Genomic DNA, 25,561 nt, shown 5'->3' on the forward strand with positions numbered 1-25,561 from the left:
TACATTTTATATTGATAGAGACACATTCTGTTCCCCAAATGGAATTATAAACATGGAGAAAGATTATCTAGTTTATTTTAACAGCCACACAACAGTCACACTGTGTTGTGATATGTGGTAATATGATGTGATTTTATCATAATTTATAGTCCCTCACTTATAGGCCATTATTTCATTTAATATAGTAAAATACCGTCTCAATTACAAAAATCAAGAGTAAAATAATCCAATAAACAAATTAATGCAGTATCTTGTTATAACTGCAATATAAAATATAATAGATGAAATGTAGAAAGCACCAAGTATGGGTCTACAGGAGAGAAACTACATTTAATTACTTTCCTCAGCTATGTGATTATTTAAATAAAGCTGAAAATGCAAAAGGTAAGCCAAGGTAAAATCAAATCCTTAATAAAATTTTCACATGCTAACCAGAATGATGTAATAAAGGCATAGCTATAATACTCAGACCAAACTATACTGCATCAGTTTTGGAATTCCACTATCTCATGTTGTCTTTTGTCTGTAGCAAAAGATACTGTGTATTTAAACTGCTGTGACCTCACTGTACACATGGCTATACTGACTCCCAACCAGGCAGAGCTGATTTTACTACAACCCCACCTTTTTCTACTGTATGGATAGGTACTGAGAGTGAGACAGGACTTGTGGGCTAGTGTAGTGAAAGAGCCCTTACCACCTATTCGAGTCCTGGTCTTCAGTTTCCCCTCATGTGTAGAATATCCAGTTCTCCTTTTATGAAGGTTCCACACATATTTTCAGGATTTTAAATGAGGACATTAGGGTTACAATAATCAAATATATTGTAAGCTACATTGAGAGACCTTCACAGATTTGAATTATGATCTTCATCTAGCAAAGAAAAGGTTAATAGAATAAACGTGAAGTCTCCAACTAGGTCCCCAAGGTTTCTAGTCCAAGTGTAGGTGTGTGGGAAGAGGGTAATGCCACTTAATGTGAGAAGGCATGCTTGAGAGTCCATTCTATTCATGAGTAATATGAACAAACGTGGAATGTGACTTACCTTTTGAGATTTAGGCTGTATTAATAGAACATGTATTAAGAGCAAGAGAACAGCTCCACCTTACTTACCTCTGACAGTGAATTGACACACACTTACAGTACTATAGTGTAAAGGCTAACTAAATCTTGTCATAAGGGAAGTAGCTAGAATACTGAAGGAATGAAAATTATGTTTTGCAAGATATGGTGGCACACACCTTTAATCCCAGCACTTAGAAGGCAGAGGCAGATGGGCCTCTGTGTGTTCAAAGCCAGCCTGATAGCAAGTTCCAAGATAGTCAGGGCTACATCGACCCTATTTGGAAAAAACCAAAAAAACAAAAACAAAAAAAGAAATTGTTTCATGACACGTGTGTGTGTCTGTGTCTGTGTCTGTGTCTGTGTGTGTTGCTTAGGCTGGAACCCAGGGCCTTTGAGCCACACCACTAGCCCTCATGCCATTCCAGGTACTGGAATATTCATTCACCTTGGACAAAAGAAACCATGGGGCAACTATAAAAGTTAACAGTATTTGGAGAGTTGTCACATTTTGATCTCTAGTTCCAGTAGACAGATCAATCAGTTGGTGGAAACTACAATGACAGGAACTTCAGCCCAGATTTATATAAACTCTGTAGGTCACAGGAATTTTGTCTTACTTGGTAGCCTCATTTGATATACACACACTCTCACCCACTCCAAGTTATGCCAAGGTCATGCAGTCACTAAAGTCTACAGACTCAACTTGAGTTTCTTGAATCTCAAGTCCAGCAGTCGTTTAAGAACCGCATACCCATGATGAAAGCTGAAAGGAGGCACTCTCAGCCATTCATGTCATTGCCCAATGGACCCATGAACACATGGCCATGGTGGCAGAGATGGGATTGATGCATGAGCGCAACATGAAATTCCATTTACCACAGCTGGTCTGGCTACTGTTGCTGCTGTGTGCCAGATCAGCCAACAACAGAGACCAACACTGAGCCCCAGATATGGCCCGATAGAAGATGGAATTAACTTTGGTCTTTTGAATACAAGGTTACAGCACCAATTAGGTGGCAACATCTGGAGGGATGGGGAAAGGTTCTCCAGAAAGCAGTATATGCTCTGAATTAGCATCCAATATATGAAAAGTTCCTCCTATAGTCAGAATCCATGGATCCAGGAAGGAGGGTATAGGAAAGTGAATACTTCTACTATCACTGCTAGTGACCAACTAGAAAAGTTTGTGCTTCCTGTTTCTGCAACACTAAGTTTTGCTGGCCTAGAAGTTTTTGTTCAGAAGCCATTGTGTTCCTGCCAGGAGGCACAACAAACTTTCCAATGACTTAGAAACTCGGACTGACCCCTGGTCATTTGGGGCTTCAAATGCCCTTAAAACAACAGACTGAGAAAGGAATAACATCATCAGGAGGGGTGATACATCTACATTACCATGGGGAAACTGGACTGTCCACTATGGAGGTAAGGATTATGTCTGAAATGTAGATCTCTTGGTGCTACTGTGCCCTGTGATTAAAGTCATTGGGAAACTAAAAAACAAAAAAAAAACCTCATACCCATCTGACAAAAGCTGAAAGGAGGCACTTCAGGTAAGGTGAGCAGTTCACATGTTTAAAGAGGTAGTGAACAGCAGTGCATGCTCACAGGAGACAGACCGGTAATGAGCAGTCCAGGGTGCTGTGGACAGAATTTGCTTAGGTGACAAGAACTGTGAGATTCCGTGGGGGCTTGAGATAGATGGGAGCTGATGAAAGCACCAAGGAGCCGTGCATCTATACGTCTATACAGCTATCTATAGGAGATAGTCAGGCACATCCCTACTGTATAGTTAGTCAAGCAGAACTTGGGGCAGGGGACGTGGATTGCTAAGTGGAAGCCAATTTGTTTTTCGAGACTGGGTTTCTCTGCATAGCTTTGGTGCCTGTCCTGGATCTGACTCTGTAGAGCAGGCTGGCCTCGAACTCAGAGATCCACCTGGCCCTGGCCTCCTGAGTGCTGGGATTAAAGGCGTGTGCCGCCACTGCCCAGTTTGTTGGTTTTTTTGTTTGTTTGTTTTTGACAAGCCAGAATACTTGCTTTTCTGGCACAATTAGTTTAAGTTTGTGGGAAAGAAATAGCTTAAAAGGAAACAAACAAATCAGTATGCTGACCTCTTAACACGTGGCTCCTGCCATGTCTTGGCCTGTGCCTGTTTAAATATGTAATTTCTTGTAAATGAACGTGTTTTTATTAACCTGTTTTCTTTTCTAGAGTTTCTTTATCTGAAGCCCATGCTCGACTGAACCTCCGGAATAAAGTGCTCAAGGAAGATGTGCTAATTGCAGCCTTATTGTTTGAACTGTCTCTCACCCTGAAATATGGTAATTCTCTAAGTTAATACTGACTCCTCAATAGTCTTATTAAATAGTACCTGCATTTGAAATACTTCAAAATAATTCATCTTTACTGTTATTAGATATGGCTTACTTGAATTCGAACATTTAATGTTTTTAGGAGAATATCATTTTTGTTTTGTTTTTTCTAAGACAGGGTTTCTCTGTGTATTTTTGGTGCCTGTTCTGGATCTCGCTCTGTAGACCAGGCTGGCCTTGAACTCACAGAGATCTGCCTGGCTCTGCCTCCCGAGTGCTGGGATTAAAGGCGTGTGCCGTCGCCGCCGCCACCCGGCTGGAATATCGTATTTTTGTTTGTTCACGACAGTCTCAGCATAGCCCAGGCTGGCTGTGAACTCAAAATCACCCCCTCAGCTGTGTGCCGTCATACGGGGTGACAGCGTCATCTGATAATAAACATCTTATTATGTATGATTGCTATTGGGGTTTTGTAAGAATAAGCCTCAGCACAGGGCCCACGCTTACCTTTAACTTGCCATCCTCAAGCCTCAGCCTCCACAGTGCTGAAAAAGCAGCAAGCAATCCTAAGCACTGAGCCATCCCTTCAGCTCCCAGACTAAGCCAAGCATTCTGAACCTAGGATCCATGGATGCTTCAAGCCCACAAGGCTTGTAAATCATTATCTACAAATTTGTGTGTGAGCTTTACAAAGGAGATAGATTGTAAACTCAGGAAGTAAGTTATAGAGTTAGTGATTACTAGAGAAGATTGTCATCCTGACTTAGTTTAGATAAAATATTGGTCCTAGTGAATAATAAATAATAGGGATATATAAGTACTTTTATTTGTTTTATTTTAAGGTCATATTTTTTCAAATCAGGCACATTACTTTATATACCATAAAGAAATGTGCTGCCAGCCAGGTGGTGGTGGCATACACCTTTAATTCCAGCACTTGGGAGGCAGAGGCAGGCGGATCTCTGTGAGTTCGAGGCCAGCCTGGTCTATAAAGCGAGTTCCAGGACAAGCACCAAAACTATACAGAGAAACCCTGTCTCAGGAAAACAAAAAACAAACAACAAAAAGATGGAAAATGAAAACTAAAAATATTGAGTCTTATTTTAAAAATCAGGTAAAGTCCAAATACAACAAATTAGAGAGAAGGGAAACATGGCAAAAAAGTAAAAAGAAAAATATAGGAAAAGAGTATAAATGGAATAAGGGGAAATACATAAAATATTAGATGGAGAAATAAAAATATAAAACATCATAAAGTAAAAGATATTGCTCAAAGTGTACAAAGAAAAAAGGGGAAAGACAAAGGACAAAAAAAATTTGAAACCCAAAAGTCTAAAAGAAATCTGGTGTTGGAGCAGCTTCTGAGTCCTTGGAACTGGACACAGCCATTCATGTGCAAGGGGAGGAAGCCAGCTGAACTTACACAAACTGAGATAAATGCTATGGAGAATAGAAGGCTTAGGCATTCAGAACAATTAAGGAGACCTCTATGAAGAAGAGTTACTTAACCTGAAGGATGAGATATCCAGGTAGAGGGCACGTCAATAAATGTAGATGCTTTCAAGACAATGAGAGGTCCAGGGTGACTAAAATATTGCCGATCAAGCAGAACAAAGACCAGCTAAGTTATAAAGGAAAATGGGGGCAGGCCTGCCTGCCTGCCAGCCTCAGAGCATGGTAACCAGGGTTCTGGTCCAAAACAAATGGGAAGAAACCAAGTGTTTTAAGAGACCAAATATCAATTCTGTTTTGAAACATAATTATCCGTGGTGAATCTTTGAGACAGGGTTTCTGTGTAGCCTCGGCTGTCCTGGAACTCACTTTGTAGATCAGGCTAGCCTCAGAGTTCCACCTGCCTCTTCTTCCTGAATGCTGGGATTAAGGGCTTGTGCCACGCCCAGGTTGTCTGTAGTGAAAGGCTGGACTTGCACAGCCTATGATGTCATACACCATGTGATTGTAATGGAAGCTTTGACTAGGTGAAGAGTAGAAACAGAAATTAGTGAGAGATGGACCTTGGATGATTTTATCCAACACTTTGCTAATGAACTAGATTGTTAGGACTTGTGTGCACGAGTGGAGGAAGAAGTGATGCTTATTAAGGGTCCTTACCCTAGTTGGGAAATTACAGTGCTATTTACCAAGACTAGAAACAAAGAGGGATAAAGCTTGAGAGAAAAATAAAATTCTACAGGTTCCAATAGAAAAATTTCAGGATGAGTCGATGACTCAGTGGGTAGTCATGCACTGCAAAGTCTGAACCCGTAGGGGAAGATAACCTACTTCCTCAAGCTGTCCTCTGACCTACCTGTACGCTCATCCCTGGTACAATATGCACACGCGCGCACACACACACACACACACACGTACACACACATATACACGTAATAAAAAAATCTGGATCTTAGGTGAGTTCTAACCTGGAAATGTAAGAATTAGGACAATAGAGATGGTATTCAAAGTCAAATGGATGAAATCACCTAGACAAAGTATAGAGAAGTTCACCACTGCACGGGAAGAATTCCAGTGTTTAGAAATGGATTGAAGAAAGGCTAGTTCCTGAAGCAAAAGCTTTACTATAGGAAGGTGTGGTACTCTAGGCACCAAGAAAAGGTTTTCAAACTGAGTGGTTGTTGGACACATGCTCCTGAGATTACGATTGCATCTGCTAAGACAGAGGTTGTAGTACCCACGATCAGAGCTGTTTGGAGCTGGAGAGAGAATGGATGTGTGGCTATGGAGGCATCCCGCAGACAACTGAATGTTGAAGATAAGGAACAAAACGGGCCACTAGCTGGAATGGATGTGATGCAGGAAGGGACTTTTTGATGTCAATTCTAAAGTATCTATGGTACAGTAAACTAACGATAGTACACACAGTTGTCAACAATGCGCACGATGGCCTAGGTTTGCAGTGGAGAGCAGCCTGGTGCTAAGTGTAAGACTGACCCAAATGCTGGGGAGTGACCAGAGGTTAAGTCCTAGGAGGCAAGGATTCCGTTATACAGCGCACATGAGAAGGGCCTGATCCAGAATCAGGTTGGGCGATATACACTAAAGATCATTTTATATTTAAAATACATTTCAATCAGCCATCCAGGGCTATACAGCAAGAGCCTGCCTCAAAAGGGACCAAAAATAAAATTTAAAACTTAAACGGACCAGATTCTATTCAACAGCTCAGATTTTTTAAACCTTTATTATCTCTGTTGAAATGTGTTTCCATTTTGTTTTTAAGTCTCATTACAGTGTTCTGTTCTTCACTTAGGGGCCACTGCATTTTGTGTTGCTCCCAATGCCCTCTTCCCATTTGAACTGTATGATGAAGGACACTTAGAGCAAAGAGATCTCCACCTGGCTCAGTACCAGCAGCAGCTCCAACAGTTTATCGCCGCATGTGGACCTGGGACAGCCATCTTTTCTAGTGATGAATAAGCAATCTGAGCAAAGGATTACTTTTCACACCTCTATAAGCCTTGGTTAAACGTATGAGTGATTTCGAAGTAATGCTGCAGAGGTGTACTGCCTCAGGGTATCTATTAGAATGCCATTAAGAGTAGGAAACGTGCCCCCTTCATAAGGAGCACATACACAAATAACCCAAGTATCTAAAACCAGTAACAAAATTTTATATTTAAACATTGTTACCAAGGAGATGCACATCACACACTTCCTGGCTACCCCAGTGTATCAATGATACCCACACTGAGAATATTGCAGTGTGAAAAAAAGCTGTTCATTCCATCAGGTAGCAACACTTTACCTACAAACATACCACTTTAAGCTTATTTATTTACCAAATGGATTAACTTCAAATCACTGCAATTTTTATGACCCAAAGTGTCTAATGTAAGGTCTTTCTCTATTTTAACATGTACATTAAGGGTATACTGTTTTATAAGCCCAAGTATGAAGTCAAGGAAAGCTGTGTAACTCTTACATACACCTTTTGTACAACCAGTGACTCCAAAGACAACTTTTACTCCTGGGGGCAAGTGGTCACCCTGCCTCCAATTAGCTGGCACTCTAGGGTCATAGAGTACCTGACTTGGTATTTCTAGGTACTGGCTCTGAAAAGCAAGTCAATGACAGTACATGTAAATTAAGACCTGTTTTGTGCCTTTTCATAATGATGTGTGAAGTGTAGGTCTCTGGAGTGAAGGTAAAACAATTCTTACCAAAAAACAACACACACACACACACAAAGTACCTCTCAAACTGAAAGTCTAACATTAGGAATTTCCTTGTTCCTGAGGATCAAGCCCAGGGCCTTGTACCAGCTAAGCAACCACTTCCCCAGCCAACACAAAGGCTTTTCAATGCCCCACGTCATCAGAACATTGCTGTATTCTTATGCTGTGTACTAAACCTAGGGACTCAAGAGGCTAAAGATTAGCAGTGTTTTATTTAGACTTGTCAAGTGACCCTAGACAGACTGCCCAGGCACCTTCCTTCCTACAGTGTATGCTGGTTCTACTGGCAATCAGGATTACTTCTGTTGACAAAAGTAAACGAAATAGCTCATGAAAGGTGAGAACTTTACTATGAGAACGACGCTTTAAAGATAAACATTTTAAAGAAATTACTGCCCACAACAATCAGCTCTTTATTTCTACATAATTTATTGTTTATTACTATCAAATAAAATACTAATTCTCATCACTTGCTTCTGCTCACGGTTTCTTGACCAATTCTTCATTTTACATTCCAAAACATGTGCCGCATCTTCCCAAAGGAAAGAGAAAAAGTCAGTCAGAGGCCCATGGTATCATTTTCCCTCAAGCTCCAAAGCTAAGCCCAGATATTCATCCTAACGACCTTCAAAAGAATGCCAAGTAAACAGACATTCAAAGGCGATTTCAAAAGGAACTGGCCCCAGTCCCTGAGTGTTATCAAATACTGCTCAATCAAGAGATGTGACTGAGCAAACTTACCCAGAACAATGAAGTGTTTGTAAATATCACAGCTACTGACATTGGATGTTCACCTGCAGCCACCAATGTGCTAGACAGAAAAAAAAACAGTACACCTGTTTCAGCAATTTCATCACGTTTCAGTAATTCGAATAATCCATACATTGCTGGCATCTCAGTGTTTAGATTACTTCTTCAAAGAAGCCCTCAGCTGGGTAAACGGCAAAAACTGAAGTCATCATTGTGCCAGCTAAGTCATCTCAAGAACAGGTCCTAGGTGTTGAATATCAAACCAGCACACACCTGAACATTTGTACCTTGTTACTGGCAACTGTCCTCTTGGTGGCTTGTTTACATCACTTTCCATGACAAGTTTTGGAAAACATTTGTTCAAGCATCTTCAAGAACCAGGTTTTGTTGCACCTAAAAATTAAATGTTTGATTGTGAACTCTTCATTTGTAATTCCATGTTTAGCACCTTATGACTGTGCTGGCTAGTTTTATGTCAACTTGACACAAGCTAGTCACTCACTGGAGGAAACCTCAATTAAGGAAATGCCTGCAGAAAATGCTGGGCCATAAGCAAGCCTGTAAGGGATTTTTCTTAATGAGTTAGTAATTGATGGGGAAGGGCCCAGCCCCTTGTGGGTGGGAACACTCATAAACAGCAAGTCCTAGGTTCTGGGAGAACCTGAGAGTAAGCCAGTAAGCACTCCTTCATGGCTTCTGCATCAGCTCCTGCCTCTGAAAAAAACATTTTATTCACACCCTTCCCTGTGGCAGTACTGATTTAAGACAAGGATTCGGAGTACCAAGCCTTTGCTCATTAGTCTCGGGGCTTACAGGTGAAAAGCCGGAATCATAACTACAGTTGTGGGGACCACCACCTGCACATGACAGCAAAGGGCATGGCCAAGGTCACATACACCCTACAGAACTCCGGGACTAAATAACTGAACCAGTCACTGAAGATGATTTAAGAAAGCCTGTAAAATTTGACTAGAAACTTTGACCTCTCATGTCTTAAAATGCTTGAGTTAATGGGAATCCAGAGTGCCTAACCTAGTTTATAATGCTAACCGGAAGGTGTACTATTCCAGAGTTCTGAAATGGTGCGTTCTTTTGTATTATCTCAGAATTTAATCACTACTTTTTATAGCCGGCATTCCCACCCTGTGGGCTTTCAAGATGTGCGCAAATTTTGCTCCAACTTCAACGCCTCTTTTAGAGTACACTTACAAGCCCTAAAACTGACGGTCTTAATACCTAAAAGGCAACAATACTCCCTACGTCCCACAGAAAAACAGGTCACCCACTTAGGAAGCCTGAAACAGGCTGAACGGTGGCTTTTCTTGGGGACACGAAAAGGACACCCGGCACCGTGCAGGCCCAGCGAAAGCTGCCGCCAGAGGAGGCCGCTCCTCCCGCACTCGGACGTGTCCCCAGGCGCAGGCCTTTTCGGTAACGGCCGCCAAACGCTGCTGTCCTCGGAGCAGCCTCAGTTAAGATTTGCAGATTTAAGAGCCCGAGCGCGGGGGAACGCGCGCGCCCCGCCGCGCAGACCGGGCCGTGTGGCCCACCGTACCCGGCAAGGGACCGGCGCCGTCAGCTGCGAGCCCCGCTCCGCACCGACGGGTGGAGGGACCGCGGGATCCGCACCTGGAAGAGCCCGAGGGCAGGCCGGGTTCCGCAGCCCCGGGCCTCCGCTGCCCGCCATGCTGGACCGGCAGCTCGCGCTCCGAGGCGCTGCGCGGAAAGGAAGTCCCGGGGCCTCCCGCAACCCTAAGGCCTTCTGTAGGCCCCGCCTCTTCCGGCCATTTACCCCGCCCCCGTTTCTGGTGGGGCGGAGGGAGCAGGTTGTGGGGTTAGTGAGGCTCAGGGGTACCTCAGCTGGAGCTTTTTAATTGACTTTGCAAGAGATGAACAATGCCTTAAAATAGGACGGTCTCCCAGTCCCGGTGCTTATCTTGGTCTTCTAAATCCTCACCTGCTTCTGTGTTTTAAAAACTGGTGGTATTAGCAACCCCGTTTCATTTTTTTTTCAAGATTTATTTTATGTGTATAGAGGGGTCTTTTGCCTGCGTGTGTGTATGTGTACCACCTGTGAGCTTGATGCTGACAGAGTGCAGAAGACCCCCTGGACCTGGAGTTATATTACAGCCAGGTCTGAGCCAACCTACTATGTGGGTTTTGGGAGCCTAAGCCTGGAGCCTCTGGAAGCAGCCAGTGCTCTTAACGGCTAAGCCATCTCCAGCCCACAGCAACTCCATTGAGTTAGTGTTCTGGAATCAGCGTGCAGGCACATACATACATACGAGACACACACACACACACACACACACACACACACACAGAAAAATTGGTTGTTGACTACTTTGACTTGTACTAGTAATAGAATTTTTCCTTAGCAGTTCTAGTCCCCTACTGTCTGAGGGTTTCTATTGCTGTCATGAAACAACCATGACTGAATGCTAGCTGGGGAGGAGAGGGCTTCTTTGACTTACCATTCCACAGAACATCACTGAAGGAAGGCAGGACAGGAACTCAAGCAGGACAGAAACCAATGCAGAGGCCAGGGAGGGCGCTGCTTACTGGCTTGCTCCACTTACTTTCTTATAGAACCCAGGACCACTAGCTCAGTGGTATTCCCACCTACAATTGGTTGGGCCTCCCGAATCAATCACTAATTAAGAAAATGCCCTACAGGCTTGCCTTCAGTCTGACCTTCGGGAGGCATTTTCTCAAGTGAGGTTCCCTCCTCTCAGATGACTAAAGTTTGTGTCAAGTTGATATCAAACTAACCACCACAGTTAACTTGCTTATGAACATGTTATGATTAACCATTGATTCTATTGTTTTTATTTTTTATTGGGGGTGTGTCATGTGTGTGCTCACATGGAGGCCAGAGGACAGCTGTATGGCCTCGATTCTATCCTTCTACTTTTATATGTAGTCTTGGGCTGGAACCAGGATGGCAGGCTTGCTCACAAGCACTTTTATCTGCTAAGCCATCTCAAGAGCCTGAACTTTCATATTTACCAATCTTATTTATCTCAATCATTATACTTGAGTCCTGGCCACAAAACATTAGGCTTGTGCCAGAAAAAGAAATGTTTATGATCTTGTCTGAAAGGTATACATCAAAAAGTAAAATCACATTATTAAATTGGTAAAAAGCAGCCCATCTTGCCTTTAAAAGGAACTGGGGAGGTGGCTTGGTGGATAAAGAGATTGCTGTGTGCGGAGTGGTTTTTGTCAACCTGACCCAAACTAAAGTCAGGTAGGAAGAGGGAGCTTCAATTAAGGAAGTGCCTCCATCAGATTGGCTGTAGGTATGTATCTGAGGGGCATTTTCTTGATTAATGGTTGATGCAGGAGGGTCCAGTCTGCTGTGGATAGTGCCACCTCTGGGCAAGTGGTCCTGGGTTGTATAAGAAAGCAAACCAGTGGGTAGCATTCTTTTGTGGTTTCTGCTTCAATTCCTTCCTTGAATTCCTGTTTGGAATTCAATGAACTGTGATGTAGAGTTGTAAGCCGAAATAAACCTTTTTCTTCCTAAGTTGTTTTTGGTCAGTGTTTACACAAAGCAACAGAGAAGCAAACTTGGACACCATACAATCCCAGTGCACTGGTAATGTGAACACAGAAGGATCCCTGGAGCTCTGTGGCTAGCCAATGATAGAAAGCCTAGGCTGTAAAAATAGGATCCTGTGAGAGCACAGCTGACCTAGCTCAACAGTCATTAGTCAGTCACAACCTAGAGAGGGATGTTTGCTGAGACAGCCTGTCTCCCAAGACAATCTGTCTTGTTCAGGCAAACAATTCCAGGAAGGAAAGACCATAGCAGTCTTCACATACTCTCTGCTATAATGTCTGCCCTTCGCTATTTGAAATAAACAATTTTATCTGTTGAGGTCAGACTCGGGTCTCTTCCCGCCTTCTGTCTCTTTACTCTGTGCTCTGAAATCTTGCCTAATCTATGAGTTCCAGGTTCAGTAATACTCTGTCTTAAAATAATAAGATGGAGAGTGGTAGAGGACCACACCTGAGGTCCGTTTCTGGACTTCACACACATGTAATACACATATATATCACATACACACACAATACATAAGGTGGAGAGTGGTTGAGGACTACACCTGATATTGACCACTGGCCTCTGCAGGTGTGCACACAGACACACACGTCTGTGTTAGATGATAGACCCCACCCACTTACCCAAATCTGTTCCCACCCCTGCAGCCTCTCTTCAGACGGAGAGCAGATAGGTAAGAGCTACTGTGTCCTTGCAGCACGCTCGCGCCCTCCCAACCCCTCGGTACCACCCACCCACCCACCCACCACTTGCTCAGGTCCAGTGTCACTTTGAGTTACAACTTTGCTCTCTTATCTCATGCCTTCTGCCTCTGTGACTCCTGCACTTCCCAGGCTAGATCACATGGCATGGAGGCCCCAGCCCACCAGAAATTTGTAAGGGAGAAATTACCTCTGTTGTTCTTGGACTGAAGGTTCTCTCTTCAGGACCCCATTGCCTTCTCTATGATGTTGATGCTATAATCCTCCTAATAAATTTCTTCTAAAGGATAATTGCCTCAGCACCCTTCTACTATACCTAAAAACTCTCTAAAAATTCATCTAACACTGAAAAAAATGTACAGTACCTAACATAGGAATTTAGAATCTTTGTCTCGGGCCCCAGATACAAGCTATTTCTTCTGTTCGGTAGTGGCCTAATTCATAGACTCATTTTCCTTGGATATTGCTCTATGTATATCTATGTGAGCAGCTAATATGGGATGTAGGAGGAAGTAATTTTGAAGCTGAGCTGTTAGAAGCTAAGGCACAAATTAAGCAAGTTCTTAATGCCCCTTGGTCCTGGGTCATCGTAGGAAAGCACTGGAGAAAACATGAACACATGTTCTCCTCTACCCTGGTCCCTATGGGACAGCTCCTAATTCACTCATAGCAATCTGTTGCTTCCTCCTTCCATATATTCCCAGGGTACTCACCAGGCTCAGGTAGCTGAGCCAGAGTTTAAGAATTCTGTTTGGTTTTTTTTTAAATAGGATATGGTGGTTTGAATAAGAATGGCCCCCATAGGCCCATAGGGAGTGGCACTGTTAGGAGGTGTGGCCTTTTTGGAGGAAGTGTGCTGTGGAATAATCCTTTTGTACACTGTGAAGATGTGTTGCTCTCATTGTTAATAAAGAGCTGACTGGCCAATAGCTAGGCAAGATTTTCAAGGCAGAGAGGGTGCTGAGAAGAAGGGCAGAGATAAGAAGTCACCAGCCAGATGCAGAGGAAGCAGGACATGAACATGAGATACTGAACAAAGGTACCACCACGTGGTAGAGCATAGATAAGAATTATGGGTTATTTTGAGATATAAGACCCAGTTAGTAACAAGCCTAAGCTATTGGCTGCACATTTATAATTAATAACAACTCTCTGTGTGGTTCTTTGGGAGCATTCCGTCCCAATGAAAAACTCCACCTCTACACCTCCCTCTGCCTCCTGAGTGCTGGAATAAAGGCATGTGACACCACTGCCCTGCAAGAATTCTTTTCTTAAAATAGATTTTTAATTAAAATATAATTACATCACTTCTTTCTTTCCCTTTCCTCCCACCAGCCCCTCAAGAATTCTTTATATATTTTTGTTGTGGAATAGAATATTTGTTTATCTAGGTAAAGCTGTGTTGCATTTACTTATGCTGCATTTCTTTAACCATGTAAAGATGTGTTGCTTTTGTTTAGGCTGCATTTGTTTAACTATGTAAAGATGTGTTGTTGTTTCATCTTGCCTGCCTAAGGTACCTGACTGGTCTAATATAAAGCTGAACAGCCAATAGCTACTCAGAAGAGGGATAAGCAGGGCTGGCAGGAAGAGAGAAAAGGGGAGCCAGACAGACAGACATGGAGGAAGCAGGAAAACAGTATGGACAGTATATAGATGAGGTAAATGAGCCTTGGGGTAGCACATAGATGAATAGAAATGGGTTAATTTAAGTTAAAGAAAAAAAGCTAGCTAGAAACAAGTCTAAGCTAAGAACAAACATTTGTAATTAATAAGTCTCAGAGTCATGATTTGAGGGTTGGTGCTCCAAGAATGCCTGATACATATTTTTTTTTTTTTTTTTTGGTTTTTCGAGACAGGGTTTCTCTGTGTAGCTTTGCGCCTTTCCTGGGACTCACTTGGTAGCCCAGGCTGGCCTCGAACTCACAGAGATCTGCCTGGCTCTGCCTCCCAAGTGCTGGGATTAAAGGCGTGCGCCACCACCGCCCGGCGCCTGATACATATTTTAATATAATTTCTTACCATATAGGATTTACAAATATATTCTTCTTTTTTTTTTTTTTCCGAGACAGGGTTTCTATGTGTAGCTTTGCACCTTTCCTGGAACTTGCTTTGGAGACCAGGCTGGCCTCGAACTCACAGAGATCCGCCTGCCTCTGCCTCCCGAGTGCTGGGATTAAAGGCGTGTGCCACCACCGCCCGGCCACAAATATATTCTTACAGTCTGTATCTTTTCATTCTCTTAACAAGTCTCTTTGTATTAAGAAGACATTTATTTTATTATTTATTATTTATTTTTGTGTATATGTATATGTGTGTGCACATGAGTGCCAGAGGCCAGAAGAGGGCATCTGATGCCGTGAGCTGGAGTTACTGGTGGTCATGGCTTTGTTTATCAGGTATTTTGTCGTAGTCATTATGCATCTGGTGAAGACAGTCCATTCAATAGTGAAAGACTCATCTTAACTATACTCCTTGAACCTCAGAGATACCCTGTGAATGAAAAAGAAATAAAAAGGAAGGCCATGACTGCTCCTAGGTATGGTGGAGGAGGAAGTTTATTGTGGATAAAAGGGAGATTGTATTGTAGATAGAGGCAGAGATATCTGGGAGAGTCCAGAGTGGACAAGACCCAATCACATGAGGAGAGGGGAGAGGGGAACCAGGTGGAGCAACCAAGAGGGCAAAAGGTAAAAAGGGGTGGGTAATCAAAATGCCTGGATTATATAGGGAGCCTCTGGGGGAAGGATAACCCAGTCCTCTGGGCTGGAGAGTTCTGGGGTAGAGGGCAGGGAATGCCAGCCATACCCTGTAATAGGTAGGGACTGAGGGACACTGGGATAACCTGGTGGGAAGGTCCATTTTGATATGTTAAGTCGGCCTCTTAGCCCTTTGTCCTAGTGTTTGAGACTTAGCAGCCTGCCTTTGCTCTCCTCCTTCCGGGTCTCTACTTAAGGCTCTCCCAAGGCAGTAGTCTTCTCATTCTCCTTGATCCTTTTCTCCCTTTACAATTTTTATAGCAAGAAATACATTTGCACTTGCTTTACCAACAGGTGGTTTTTGATGGTCTTTCCAGGGATTCAGGCGTCAAAATAACCAAACAAATAGATCAGAGCCAGAGACTGCATCAGTAATGGAGTTCATCCTTAGCAAAGAAGAAAGAAAGATACATTTACTGCAAAATGTAGGTTGAAAGATTAGAAGTGTAGATGTCCAGTGTGTGTGTGTGTGTGTGTGTGTGTGTGTGTGTGTGTGTGTGTGTGTGTGTGTGTATTCAAATCATCTGGTTAAATTATCATACATTCATGCAATGGATTGGAAATCCTGCTCCCTCTTGATAAACATATTCCCTATCTGTCTGTCTGTCTGTCTATCTATCTACCTATCTATCTCTCTTCCTCTCTCTCCTAGACAATGTGAGTCCTTCTCTTTCTCCTCAGTCATCCTCTTTTCCTTCCCTCTCAAACTCTCTGAACAACTCATGATATCACTAGGCTGGAGTTCATTACAAAATAGAAAGTAATTGAAATAAAAACATTACATATAAGGAATTAGCTATCATAAGGGATTACTTATTCAGATAAAATATAGAATATAATAATGCAAAGTCAGTCCATCTTCATTTCCTGACTGTCTCAGTAGCTGCTATGCTCATGGAGTAAGAATTTAATAGGGGAATTCTTTCTTTCATTTTCTAAAGATCTTTTGTATGTCTTCTTACTCTCTGCTGGAGACTTATTCATTGAGTTCATTTCTGAGTTTCCTTTTCCTGTGTAAAACATAGTTCTCATTCCTGATAAAGGGAGTTTTGAGATTTAAATTCCTTTTTCTCTTAATCCCAGCACCCAGAAGCCCAGAGTCAGGTGGATCTCTGTGAGTTTGAGTTCATCCTGGTCTACATAGTGAGTTCCAGGATGATTGGTGCTACATAGTAGAAGAGCCTGCCTCAAAAAACTAATAAAAAAATAACTTAGCCTTCATCTTTCAGTTTGCTATTGCCAGAGGGGCTGAGGGAAGTCCACAGAGACTCTGGGTTGTCTAAGGTCCTTGACTATGTGATAGTTCACCTTTATTGTCAACTTGAGTGGATTTAGAGTCACCTAGGAGACACATCTGGGGGTGTCTCCAAGGGAGTTTCCGAAGAGGAGAGAAGCCCCACTGGACATGTATAGTTAGTGCCATCCCTTGGGCTCAGGTTCCAGGCTGAACAAAAGAGGAAGAGGAAGAACCCAGCTGAGCACCAGCGTTCATCTCCAGCTGCTGCCCACAACTGCAGTAGGAACAGCTGGAACAGCTGCCTCATGAGCCCTCTACCACACCTTCCCACCAGGATGGACAGCACCCCTTCTTTTGGGTTTTTTTTTTTTTTTTTTTTTTGAGACAGGGTTTCTCTGTGTAGCTTTGTGCCTTTCCTGGATCTCGCTCTGTAGACCAGGCTGGCCTTGAACTCACAGAGATCCGCCTGGCTCTGCCTCCCGAGTGCTGGGATTAAAGGCGTGGGCTACCACTGCCCAGTGACAGTACCCCCCTTCTTAAGCCATGTGTTCACATGCATCCTTCTTCCCTTAAGTCATTTCTATGAAGCAATGAGAAAAATAACTAATAAAATTACTAATGTCAACAACCTCTCATGGTATTTTAAAATACCCACCACATATATTACTAATTTTTGGTAAGGGGGCCAAAAACATTCAGTGGGGGAAAGGACAGACCTTCCAATTCATGGCGCTGGGAAAACTGGATAGGCACACACAAAAACAGAACAGAACAAAAACGCAGTTGGGTCCTTATATCACGGACCAAAACTGACTCAAAGCACATCAAAAGTCTGTTTTAAAATGTGTTACTTTTAGACTCAATACAATATTTGAATGGGGAACTCCTGAAAGAAGCTATGTGTATACGTGGTGGCTGATTAGAATTTCAGTCCTGTGGGGAGACCAGAACGTTGCAGGTCTAGAGGTTAATTACTCTGTTGTGCACTCTCTCTAGCCCTCCAAAACAACCATTCTTTGCACAGCTCTCTGTCTGAACTAACATTTTGTAAGTAACAGATAAAAAACCTTTTGGAATCTATTACCTTAGCAGACCACTGGCTTACACTAACCCAAAAGCTAAGCATGTCATCAAATAGTATCTGAGACCTATAGAAAAACTCCCCCCATCTTGCTATACCCTCGTTTAATCCCACTGCACAAAAATATGACCACTACCACAATTTTTAAGCCAAATTTGAAGCAAGCTTTGTTAAGTACTGGCCAGGACCCAGGATATTGGCCAGATCCATACCTTAGGCTCAGGATTCCCAGAGTATGGTCCAAAATTACATTAATCAGGGGCTTATAAAGGTAAAACCTATGTACTTTCCACCTTTGTCCAATGAGGGGCAAGCTCGCGTCCTGACATACTTCCTGCCTAGGGACCTCTTGCCTATATCCTGTACAGATGCAGCAACCAGCCTTGTTTACAGAAGTGAAAACTCATGGCTTGTTATCTCACATGAACAACGGCCCCCAGCATTCCAGGAAGTTATCCGTCCTTAGGCAAGTGGGGATCACAGGTTAGAGGTGTTTTTGTTTTATAGATCTCTTAAGCACAGTAATTTAAACTCGTGAAAAGGATCTGGGATTCTCCAGCAGTATGCAGATCTGTGGGGGTTGCTGGCCCCTAAACTGATGAATTGCTGCCATCTGCAAATATACCTGGGGGTGGGGGGGACTTCATGATTTAAATATAATAGAACTAAAAAACAACTATCCATTGATAATAGAAACCAGAATTACTTTTAAAAGCTTACTATTTTGTTGGGTGTAGTGGTACATGCTTTAATCCCCGAACTCTGGAGGCAGAGATGGCTGAATCTCTGTGGGTTAAAGAATAGCCAGATTTACACAGTAAGTTACAGGACTAAATATATAGACCCTGTGCCAAAAAAAAAAAAAAAAAAAAAAAAAAAAAAAGTTATTAGTTCTAGAAATACATTTTTGTTATTTTTCTCCAGGTGGCCAGAATCTGTAATCAATACTTCCACTTGTAACTCCCATTAGTAAATTAATCCCTTGGCCATCAGCCCTTGTTCATAGTAGTGAGTGACTTGAAGACCCCCTAGGTCTTCTAACAGAACACTGGTGGGCACTGGTGGGAGCTAGATGTAATAACCACATCCGTGTACTCTCTCCTGCTCAGTAGTAAGCATGTCAAAACAGAGTTAATGCGGGAGAAATATAAATGACCGGAGTCAGAAACGCACGACTTTCCTATATAAAATTCTTTCACCCTCCAGCAAGATTATTTTTAATCATAATATTGACATTGAGATAATCATAGCATTTATATATTTTGTTCAATTTAAAATTCCAAATCTGTGGAAAAAAACACATTAAATTGTCAGAAAATAGGGCATTGATCTGGATGAAATTTGATGCTCAAATACTTAAAGCCCATGAACTTTACTGAGATAATTTTGCTGAAAATTACCTAAATTACTTATGATTTCTGCCTGGATCTAAAACAGCCGTGTGGTTTGATTGTCAATGTGAAACACAAGAATTTTCCTTCTCGATTTAACTGAAGGTTCATGTTAATAAGCTTTGAAAACAACCACTTAAATCCCACCGTGAGAAAGTCTCCGCAGAAGGGGATGTTTTAAAATTGGTCCAGCTAGCCAAAGGGACGTGAGGGGAAGTTCCTAGGGGGCTTCAGGGAACGTTTTCTTTCTGGTGAAGAGACACATTCGGGAGGAAGAGGCTCCTCTTCCCCTGCCTGTTCTCAAGGGATGCCTGGAGTTACTGCCTGTGTCAGGGAAATGGCATCCTAGAGACCTGCTAAGTCACTGGATGAGCCAGGGTTCACTAACCTCAGAGCCACCGGCGTCGGCCTCCTGCTCTGTGAAATAACACAGCTTTTCTTACTGCTTTAAAAAAAAAAAATTATTCAAGAATGATTACATAGTCAAGAATGTAAGTAACTGAAAATTTTAAACTAAGGTTAAATTAAGGTTATTTATACCTCAATCATAGCCCGATATAAATTATGTCCTGCAATTAACATCCCATTAAACCTCCAGTGAGTTACAATAAGGAATTAATGACTTTTCTCAAATTTTGCCAGCTTCCCTTTTAAAGGACAATACGCTGGCTGTTCTCAGAAGTCTCTAAGGGAAGGCAGGATGATTGACAAGGCATATGTTAACGGAAAGGAACAGTTAACTGGGGGGCATAAGACTGCAATTACAGCTCCACAGAAAGTGAACCGAAATATCCTCGGTGTGTATGTCTACACACTTGTTGCCGTATATTACGCATGTGTGTCAGAGACCTTGCGTCTGCCTCCCAGAGGGTGTCATACTTTGTGAGCACCCTCTCCCAAGAACTTGGAAAACCTGGTTCACTGGCAAGGAATATGCAGAACACCCTGCCCATCTCAACCACACAGGGCGCAAATGCAAATGAGCACGCGCACTTTGCAGGAAACGCAAACAAAAGCCACTGAGACTGCTCAGGCAGTAAGAGGCTAGTGCCTGGTAACGGTGCTTGTCCTGCAAGCCCGGCGACCTGAGTTCAAGCCCCGGAGTCCACGGGAAGGTGGAAAAAGGAAACTACCGACTCCTTCAAATTGTCCTCTAACCTCCACACACAAGCCAAGGCGTGCACACATGTGTACACACACACTAATACTAATAATTTCTAAAAATGTAAAAAGAAGACAAGCAAGTGTCTTCTGTTTCCCAAGGCATCCGTACAGAATGATTTGTGAATCTTGCGGCTCTCAGTTTAAACAGTGTAGGTTCCTTTTGCTTTCTCGATGACAGATGTACTTCAACATTTCTCTGTCAATTCCTGTTCAATCCGGCCACCAAATTCTTCTGGTTCTTTTCTTGTATTGGACTTATTAGAACATGATCTAAGTTGGTTCCCTTTTCCTCAATAGAAGAATATTAAGACAACTAAGTGAGACAAAATGTAAATCCCAGGACCTGGCAGACGCGACGGTCATGAGGGTCAGCGTACACTCAGATTGGTGGCACCCTGCCCCCCTTCACCCAGTCTAAGTCACCTGGTTCACTGACCCATCTTCTTAAAATATCCTCGGCATAAAATTTGCTGCTAGAACAACAGCAAAAGCTGGGATGTGGCTCAGCCATCGAGGACCGAGTGTGTTTGAGCCCTGACTTTGATCACCAGCATTGCGAATAATAAAATAAACCAACAGCGACACTGCTTGGCCCAAAATAAACCAGCGGCAACGCTGATTGGCCCAAAATAAACCAGCGGCAACGCTGATTGGTCCCAGCTCTACAGCAGATTGCTTCTGACTCACTCCCTTCAGGTCTCAGGCCAGGCAAGTCTGTCCATCTAAAGCTGTGTCTGCTGCCATGTTGATTTGCATTTACTATGAAGTTGAAAGATAACTGCACATAAGCTTTTGTTTTGTTGTGTTTTTAATAACATTTTCTCATGTTTTGAATCATCTGGTTTTGCTTTTTATAAATCACAGCCTTCATGAATTTTGCCCAATGTTTCTTAAGAGTTTTTTATTTTTCAAAATTGGTTTGTGGGGGGCCTGGAGAGATGGCTCAGCGGTTGAGAGCACTGACTGCTCTTCCAGAGGTCCTGAGTTCGATTCCCAGCAACCACGTGGTGGCTCACAACCACCTGTAATGAGATCTGGTGCCCTCTTCTGGTCTGCAGTCATACATGCTCTATACATAATAAATAAATCTTTAAAAAAAATTGGTTTGTGGGATTTCTTTATATTCCTTACTCTGAATAGTAATCATCAATGAACAATTAGAGGCTTTGTAAATGGCCTTTCCTAATCTCTGTTGTTTTTCAGGGTATTTGGAGAGTCTTGAGTTATTTGGAAACCTATGCTCTTCTCTCAGCATCCAGACATCTCCCTGGCCGCCAGCACCTCTCCGTTACTCGGAAAGGTTTCTGATAGCCTTCCAATCTAATTCTTGTTGTTTTGTTTTGTTTGAGACAGTGTCTCGTCATGTAGCCTTGACTGGTCTGTAACTCACTATACAGACCAGACAGGACTTGAAATCACAGAGATCCACATGCCTCTGCCTCCCGAGTGCTGGGATTAAAGTCGTGCACCACCAGCATCCAGCTCTTTTACTGCCTCTTTCAAGACGCTGATTTCCAAGCTGAGAATGACAGGACACTACCCCTAGGGCCTTTGTGAAGACTCAATGAAATCGTCTATGAAGGAGCCGCCCATTCCCCTTCACACTTCCTTTCAAAGTATTAGGAATTAGCATGTGAGGAGATGAAGTCCTTCTGGATCTTTCTCATTAGCAGCTCAAAGAATTCTTAGCCTACAACAATGAACAATAACTGCCATACTATTAAAAAAATTGTAGACCAACACACACACACACACACACACACACACACACACACACACACACGATAACTCAGTCAAGGTGAAAATTGGCTGCTGAGGAGAATGAGGGCAGGGACGTCACACAGGCTGTGAGTTCAAGGGTCTGAGGGCTTGTACCTCACCTCGGCTGATGGGGTAAGCTGAGGGGTTTAAACAGGTTGGTCACATCTCCAGGTGTAAAGTCCTTGGAGACAGCTAATACTGAAACCCAGGGCAACTGTTGCGGCTATACATTATAAAGTACGAGGTAAGTGTATCTACAATTCTTATTCTTTTTTTTTTTTTTTTTTTTTCTCGAGACAGGGTTTCTCTGTGTAGCTTTGCGCCTTTCCTGGAACTCACTTGGTAGTTCAGGCTGGCCTCGAACTCACAGAGATCCGCCTGGCTCTGCCTCCCGAGTGCTGGGATTAAAGGCGTGCGCCACCACCACCCGGCTCAATTCTTATTCTTACATGTGTTGATGAACACGAGTAATTCTGTAGGGAATTTTAAACACAGAATTGCAGAGTCAGCATGGATACACTTTACATATTGAGAGTCACTGTTGAACTCATATTCCGGCCACCCACAGTCCTCATCTCTCCACTCACGACTAATGGATTTGCACTGTTCTGCTTGGCAAAACACATCAGACTGTTGCTTTTTTTCACTGTTGTTCCTGTTGGAAGTGGGGTTTTAGATAGAGAAAGTCTCACTATGGGGCCTAGGTTGTCCTTGAACTCTTGACTCTTCGGCTTCCACCTCACAGGCTGGGTTATAAGCCTGCTTGGCCACCCCCAGCTTTGTCATCTTCTACATTTTTTCCAAAATAATATTTTTATTGATTATCTGGGAATTTCACATCATGCATCTGGATCACACTCACTTCCCAGTCCTCCCATATCCACCCTCCCACCCCCTGTGACCTCCCCTTCACCCCCCCCAACACACACACACAAAAGACAGAAGAAAGGAAGGAAAAAAAGTCCGTTTTGTGTAGTCTATATACTCACTAGAGTATGGTCAAACTCCCACTGGCCAGGCCCTTAAAGAAAGCTGCGTCCTTCCCCAGCACCCCGACAGAAGCCATGGAATTGTGGAGAGCTACACTTCAGCGTCCTTACCACAGTTTTTAAGAGTTCTCTTTGATGGCTTCCTTTTTAAGCTGTTTCTTGTGTGTGTGTGTGGGGGGGGGGGTTGGGGTGAGGTTGGGGTGTCACAGAAGCCTTCCATGTCCCTCTTTCTCAACTGTGGGTCTGCAATCATCAACACCACAGCAAAAGTAGCTTCCTTGCCTTTTACAGTCAGCAGGAGCACTGTTCTTGGACTTCCACATGGTTTCTGGCAACATTAAGGACCACGAGCATCCACAAGGTCTCCAGCATCCCAGCATGGCCTCTGGGGGAATACAGACCACGCCGGCTTTTCAAGGAGGCTAATCCAGTAAATGGGTCTGAGTCTGCACGAGTTCCAGGCTGCTGCACACCACCCTGCTCACCTTACTAGACAACGATCTGTTCCTCCATCAGCTGCAGCCTTCTGTCACCCCTGGCGCAGCTGGTTGTTTCTAGTTCTGACTATCTCCACCGTGCATACTTCACTCCATTCTATCTTTCCCATCTCTCCTTCACATATTCATTCGTCATAGTGGCATTGGTAGCTGCAGTGTGTCACACTGTGTGTGTGTGTGTGTGTGTGTGTGTGTGTGTGTGTGTGTGTGTGTGTATGTTTTCCACAAACAGCTTTACATGCAACAACAAGTTGTTGTTTTAGTTCAAGGTTTCTGGTTCTGACACAGCATCACTACTGGACCATCATCAAGACTCTCGGGAATCCTGACATCCTGCTGTTGCATGGAATCATGGACATCCTGTGGCTCTGGTTCTGCAGGACCAGTTCCTTCACACACTCCGCAGCTCACAGATGGAGTAGGTGTTGGGGCAGACCAATTCAAAGCACTAGATCTGGGCCTGACTAGTAGTTGAGTTGGTCGGCCTGGGTCCTGCTGCCTGCCCTCCCCCAACTAGGGTTTCTCTGTGTAGCCCTGGCTGTCCTGGAACTCACTCTGTAGACCAGGCTGGCCTTGAACTCAGAGATCCACCTACCTCTGCCTCCCAAGTGCTGGGATCAAAGGCGTGCGCCATCACTGCCCGGCTGTCTTTTACACTTTTATTTCTTCATTTTAAGTGCTTTTATGTAACTTTTCACAAAAATATTAGCTGTCTGCTTTCTATGAATGGCTTCTTCATACCATTGTGAAATTTTCCTACTCAATCATTTTCTTTTTGAATATTAGAATTGATTTATATAAAGGAAACAACTCTTTCATTTGTTACTTTTTCTGGTCTCCTTCCAGCTCTTTGGATTTTGATCTTCTTTGTTCTTTTTGTTTGTTTGTTTGTTTGTTTTAGATATAGCTCTGACTACTTACTCAGCCTGGCCTTGACCCTTTGGGCTCAAGCGATCCTCTTACTTCAGCCTCCTCATACACTGGGTGCGTTCCACAGTAGTGCTCAGCTTAGAGCTTTGATGTGGTGAATCTATTTTTGAGTCAGAACTACATATCTCTTCCTCACATGTTGTCTCGTGGTTCTCTTTACGTGTGTGCATGGCTGTTGGGGACACAAAGGTCCTTGTGCCCTCAGAGCCTCTCACAGAGGGGCCTCTCCTCAAAGGAAGAATTACCTGTTTTCTGATCAGAGTGCTGGGAGTGGATATTGTTAACCTGGTGACCTTTCTGCTCTCGGGGGAGGCAGACTTCATCTAAACCCCCAGAATGTCTATCCCAGCCTCTTCCCTCCCTAGACCTTTATCTTTAGATCCCAAATAACAGAACCCATCCTTAGGGAAGATGGCACACGTACTTTATGGCCTGCCAACCTCTATGCTGGCTCAGTCAGAGACCACACCAGATTCTAGGCTTTTTACCTATAGAACCCAGCCTCATGGTCACAGGCACTTTGCAAAGAAGTTTCCATGTAGTCACACCTTGAGCTTTATTGTGCATCTGGAATCAGAATGATTGTCGCCTGGGAACCTGAAATTGGAATGATTTGCCTAGAAATGTTTTCATGTCAGAAACAGATATGCTAACAATGAGCCTCCTGGCATCAGACTCTCAAGTCTGGTCCGGTTGACGAAGTCAATCTGAATTCTCACCCCTTTGCTGCTCACTTCTTTAATAGTGCCACTCCCTCCCTTTGCGAGCCATTTTCTTTCAAACCACCACAAGGAGGTTGTAAACAGAACAAGGGCTCTCAGCAGTTAGTGCCAGTACAACTTAGGGAGCAGCTGGTTACAGGCCGAGCCCAGTACAGACCCAGAAGACAGACAACCACAGGGGCCTGTGTCCCTCCCATGTCCTTGGTGCCGGACTTGCCCCTAAAACTGTCCGGGGACGGAAGAGAAAGGGGAAGCAGAAAGATAGTTGAGATGAAGTCTCACCCGGAGCTGAGGAACTCTTGGCCATTGTTGGTTGCCGGGAGAGGGAGAGGCAGCCCCCTCTGAGAGTGAAGCTCTGGTAAGTCCATCAGCAATGCGGAAAGGCCACACATTCAAGAATATCTGGGCAGTAAAAATTGACTTTGTTTTGGGGGGTGGGAGTGG

The 25,561-nt window shown here is 43.4% G+C and overlaps 1 protein-coding gene and 1 non-coding gene across 2 annotated transcripts in view; one reads left to right on the forward strand and one right to left on the reverse strand.

Moving 5' to 3' along the window:
• The window catches only part of Mcmdc2 (minichromosome maintenance domain containing 2), a 36,547-nt gene extending 28,508 nt beyond the window's left edge, over window positions 1-8,039 (forward strand). Inside the window, exons 14-15 of the mRNA XM_028864542.2 lie at window positions 3,277-3,386; window positions 6,646-8,039. Coding sequence (XP_028720375.1) covers window positions 3,277-3,386; window positions 6,646-6,812 — 277 coding nt within the window. The 3' untranslated portion in view covers window positions 6,813-8,039. The remainder of the gene's footprint in view (window positions 1-3,276; window positions 3,387-6,645) is intronic.
• Window positions 8,040-8,456: 417 nt separating this feature from the next.
• LOC114690146 lies at window positions 8,457-8,541 on the reverse strand. The gene has a single exon (XR_003734033.1). It is a non-coding gene; the product is annotated as a small nucleolar RNA SNORD87 (small nucleolar RNA).
• Between the last annotated feature and the right edge of the window lie 17,020 nt (window positions 8,542-25,561).

Source organism: Peromyscus leucopus, chromosome 5 (assembly GCF_004664715.2).
Source record: "Peromyscus leucopus breed LL Stock chromosome 5, UCI_PerLeu_2.1, whole genome shotgun sequence".
Classification (NCBI taxonomy): domain Eukaryota; kingdom Metazoa; phylum Chordata; class Mammalia; order Rodentia; family Cricetidae; genus Peromyscus; species Peromyscus leucopus.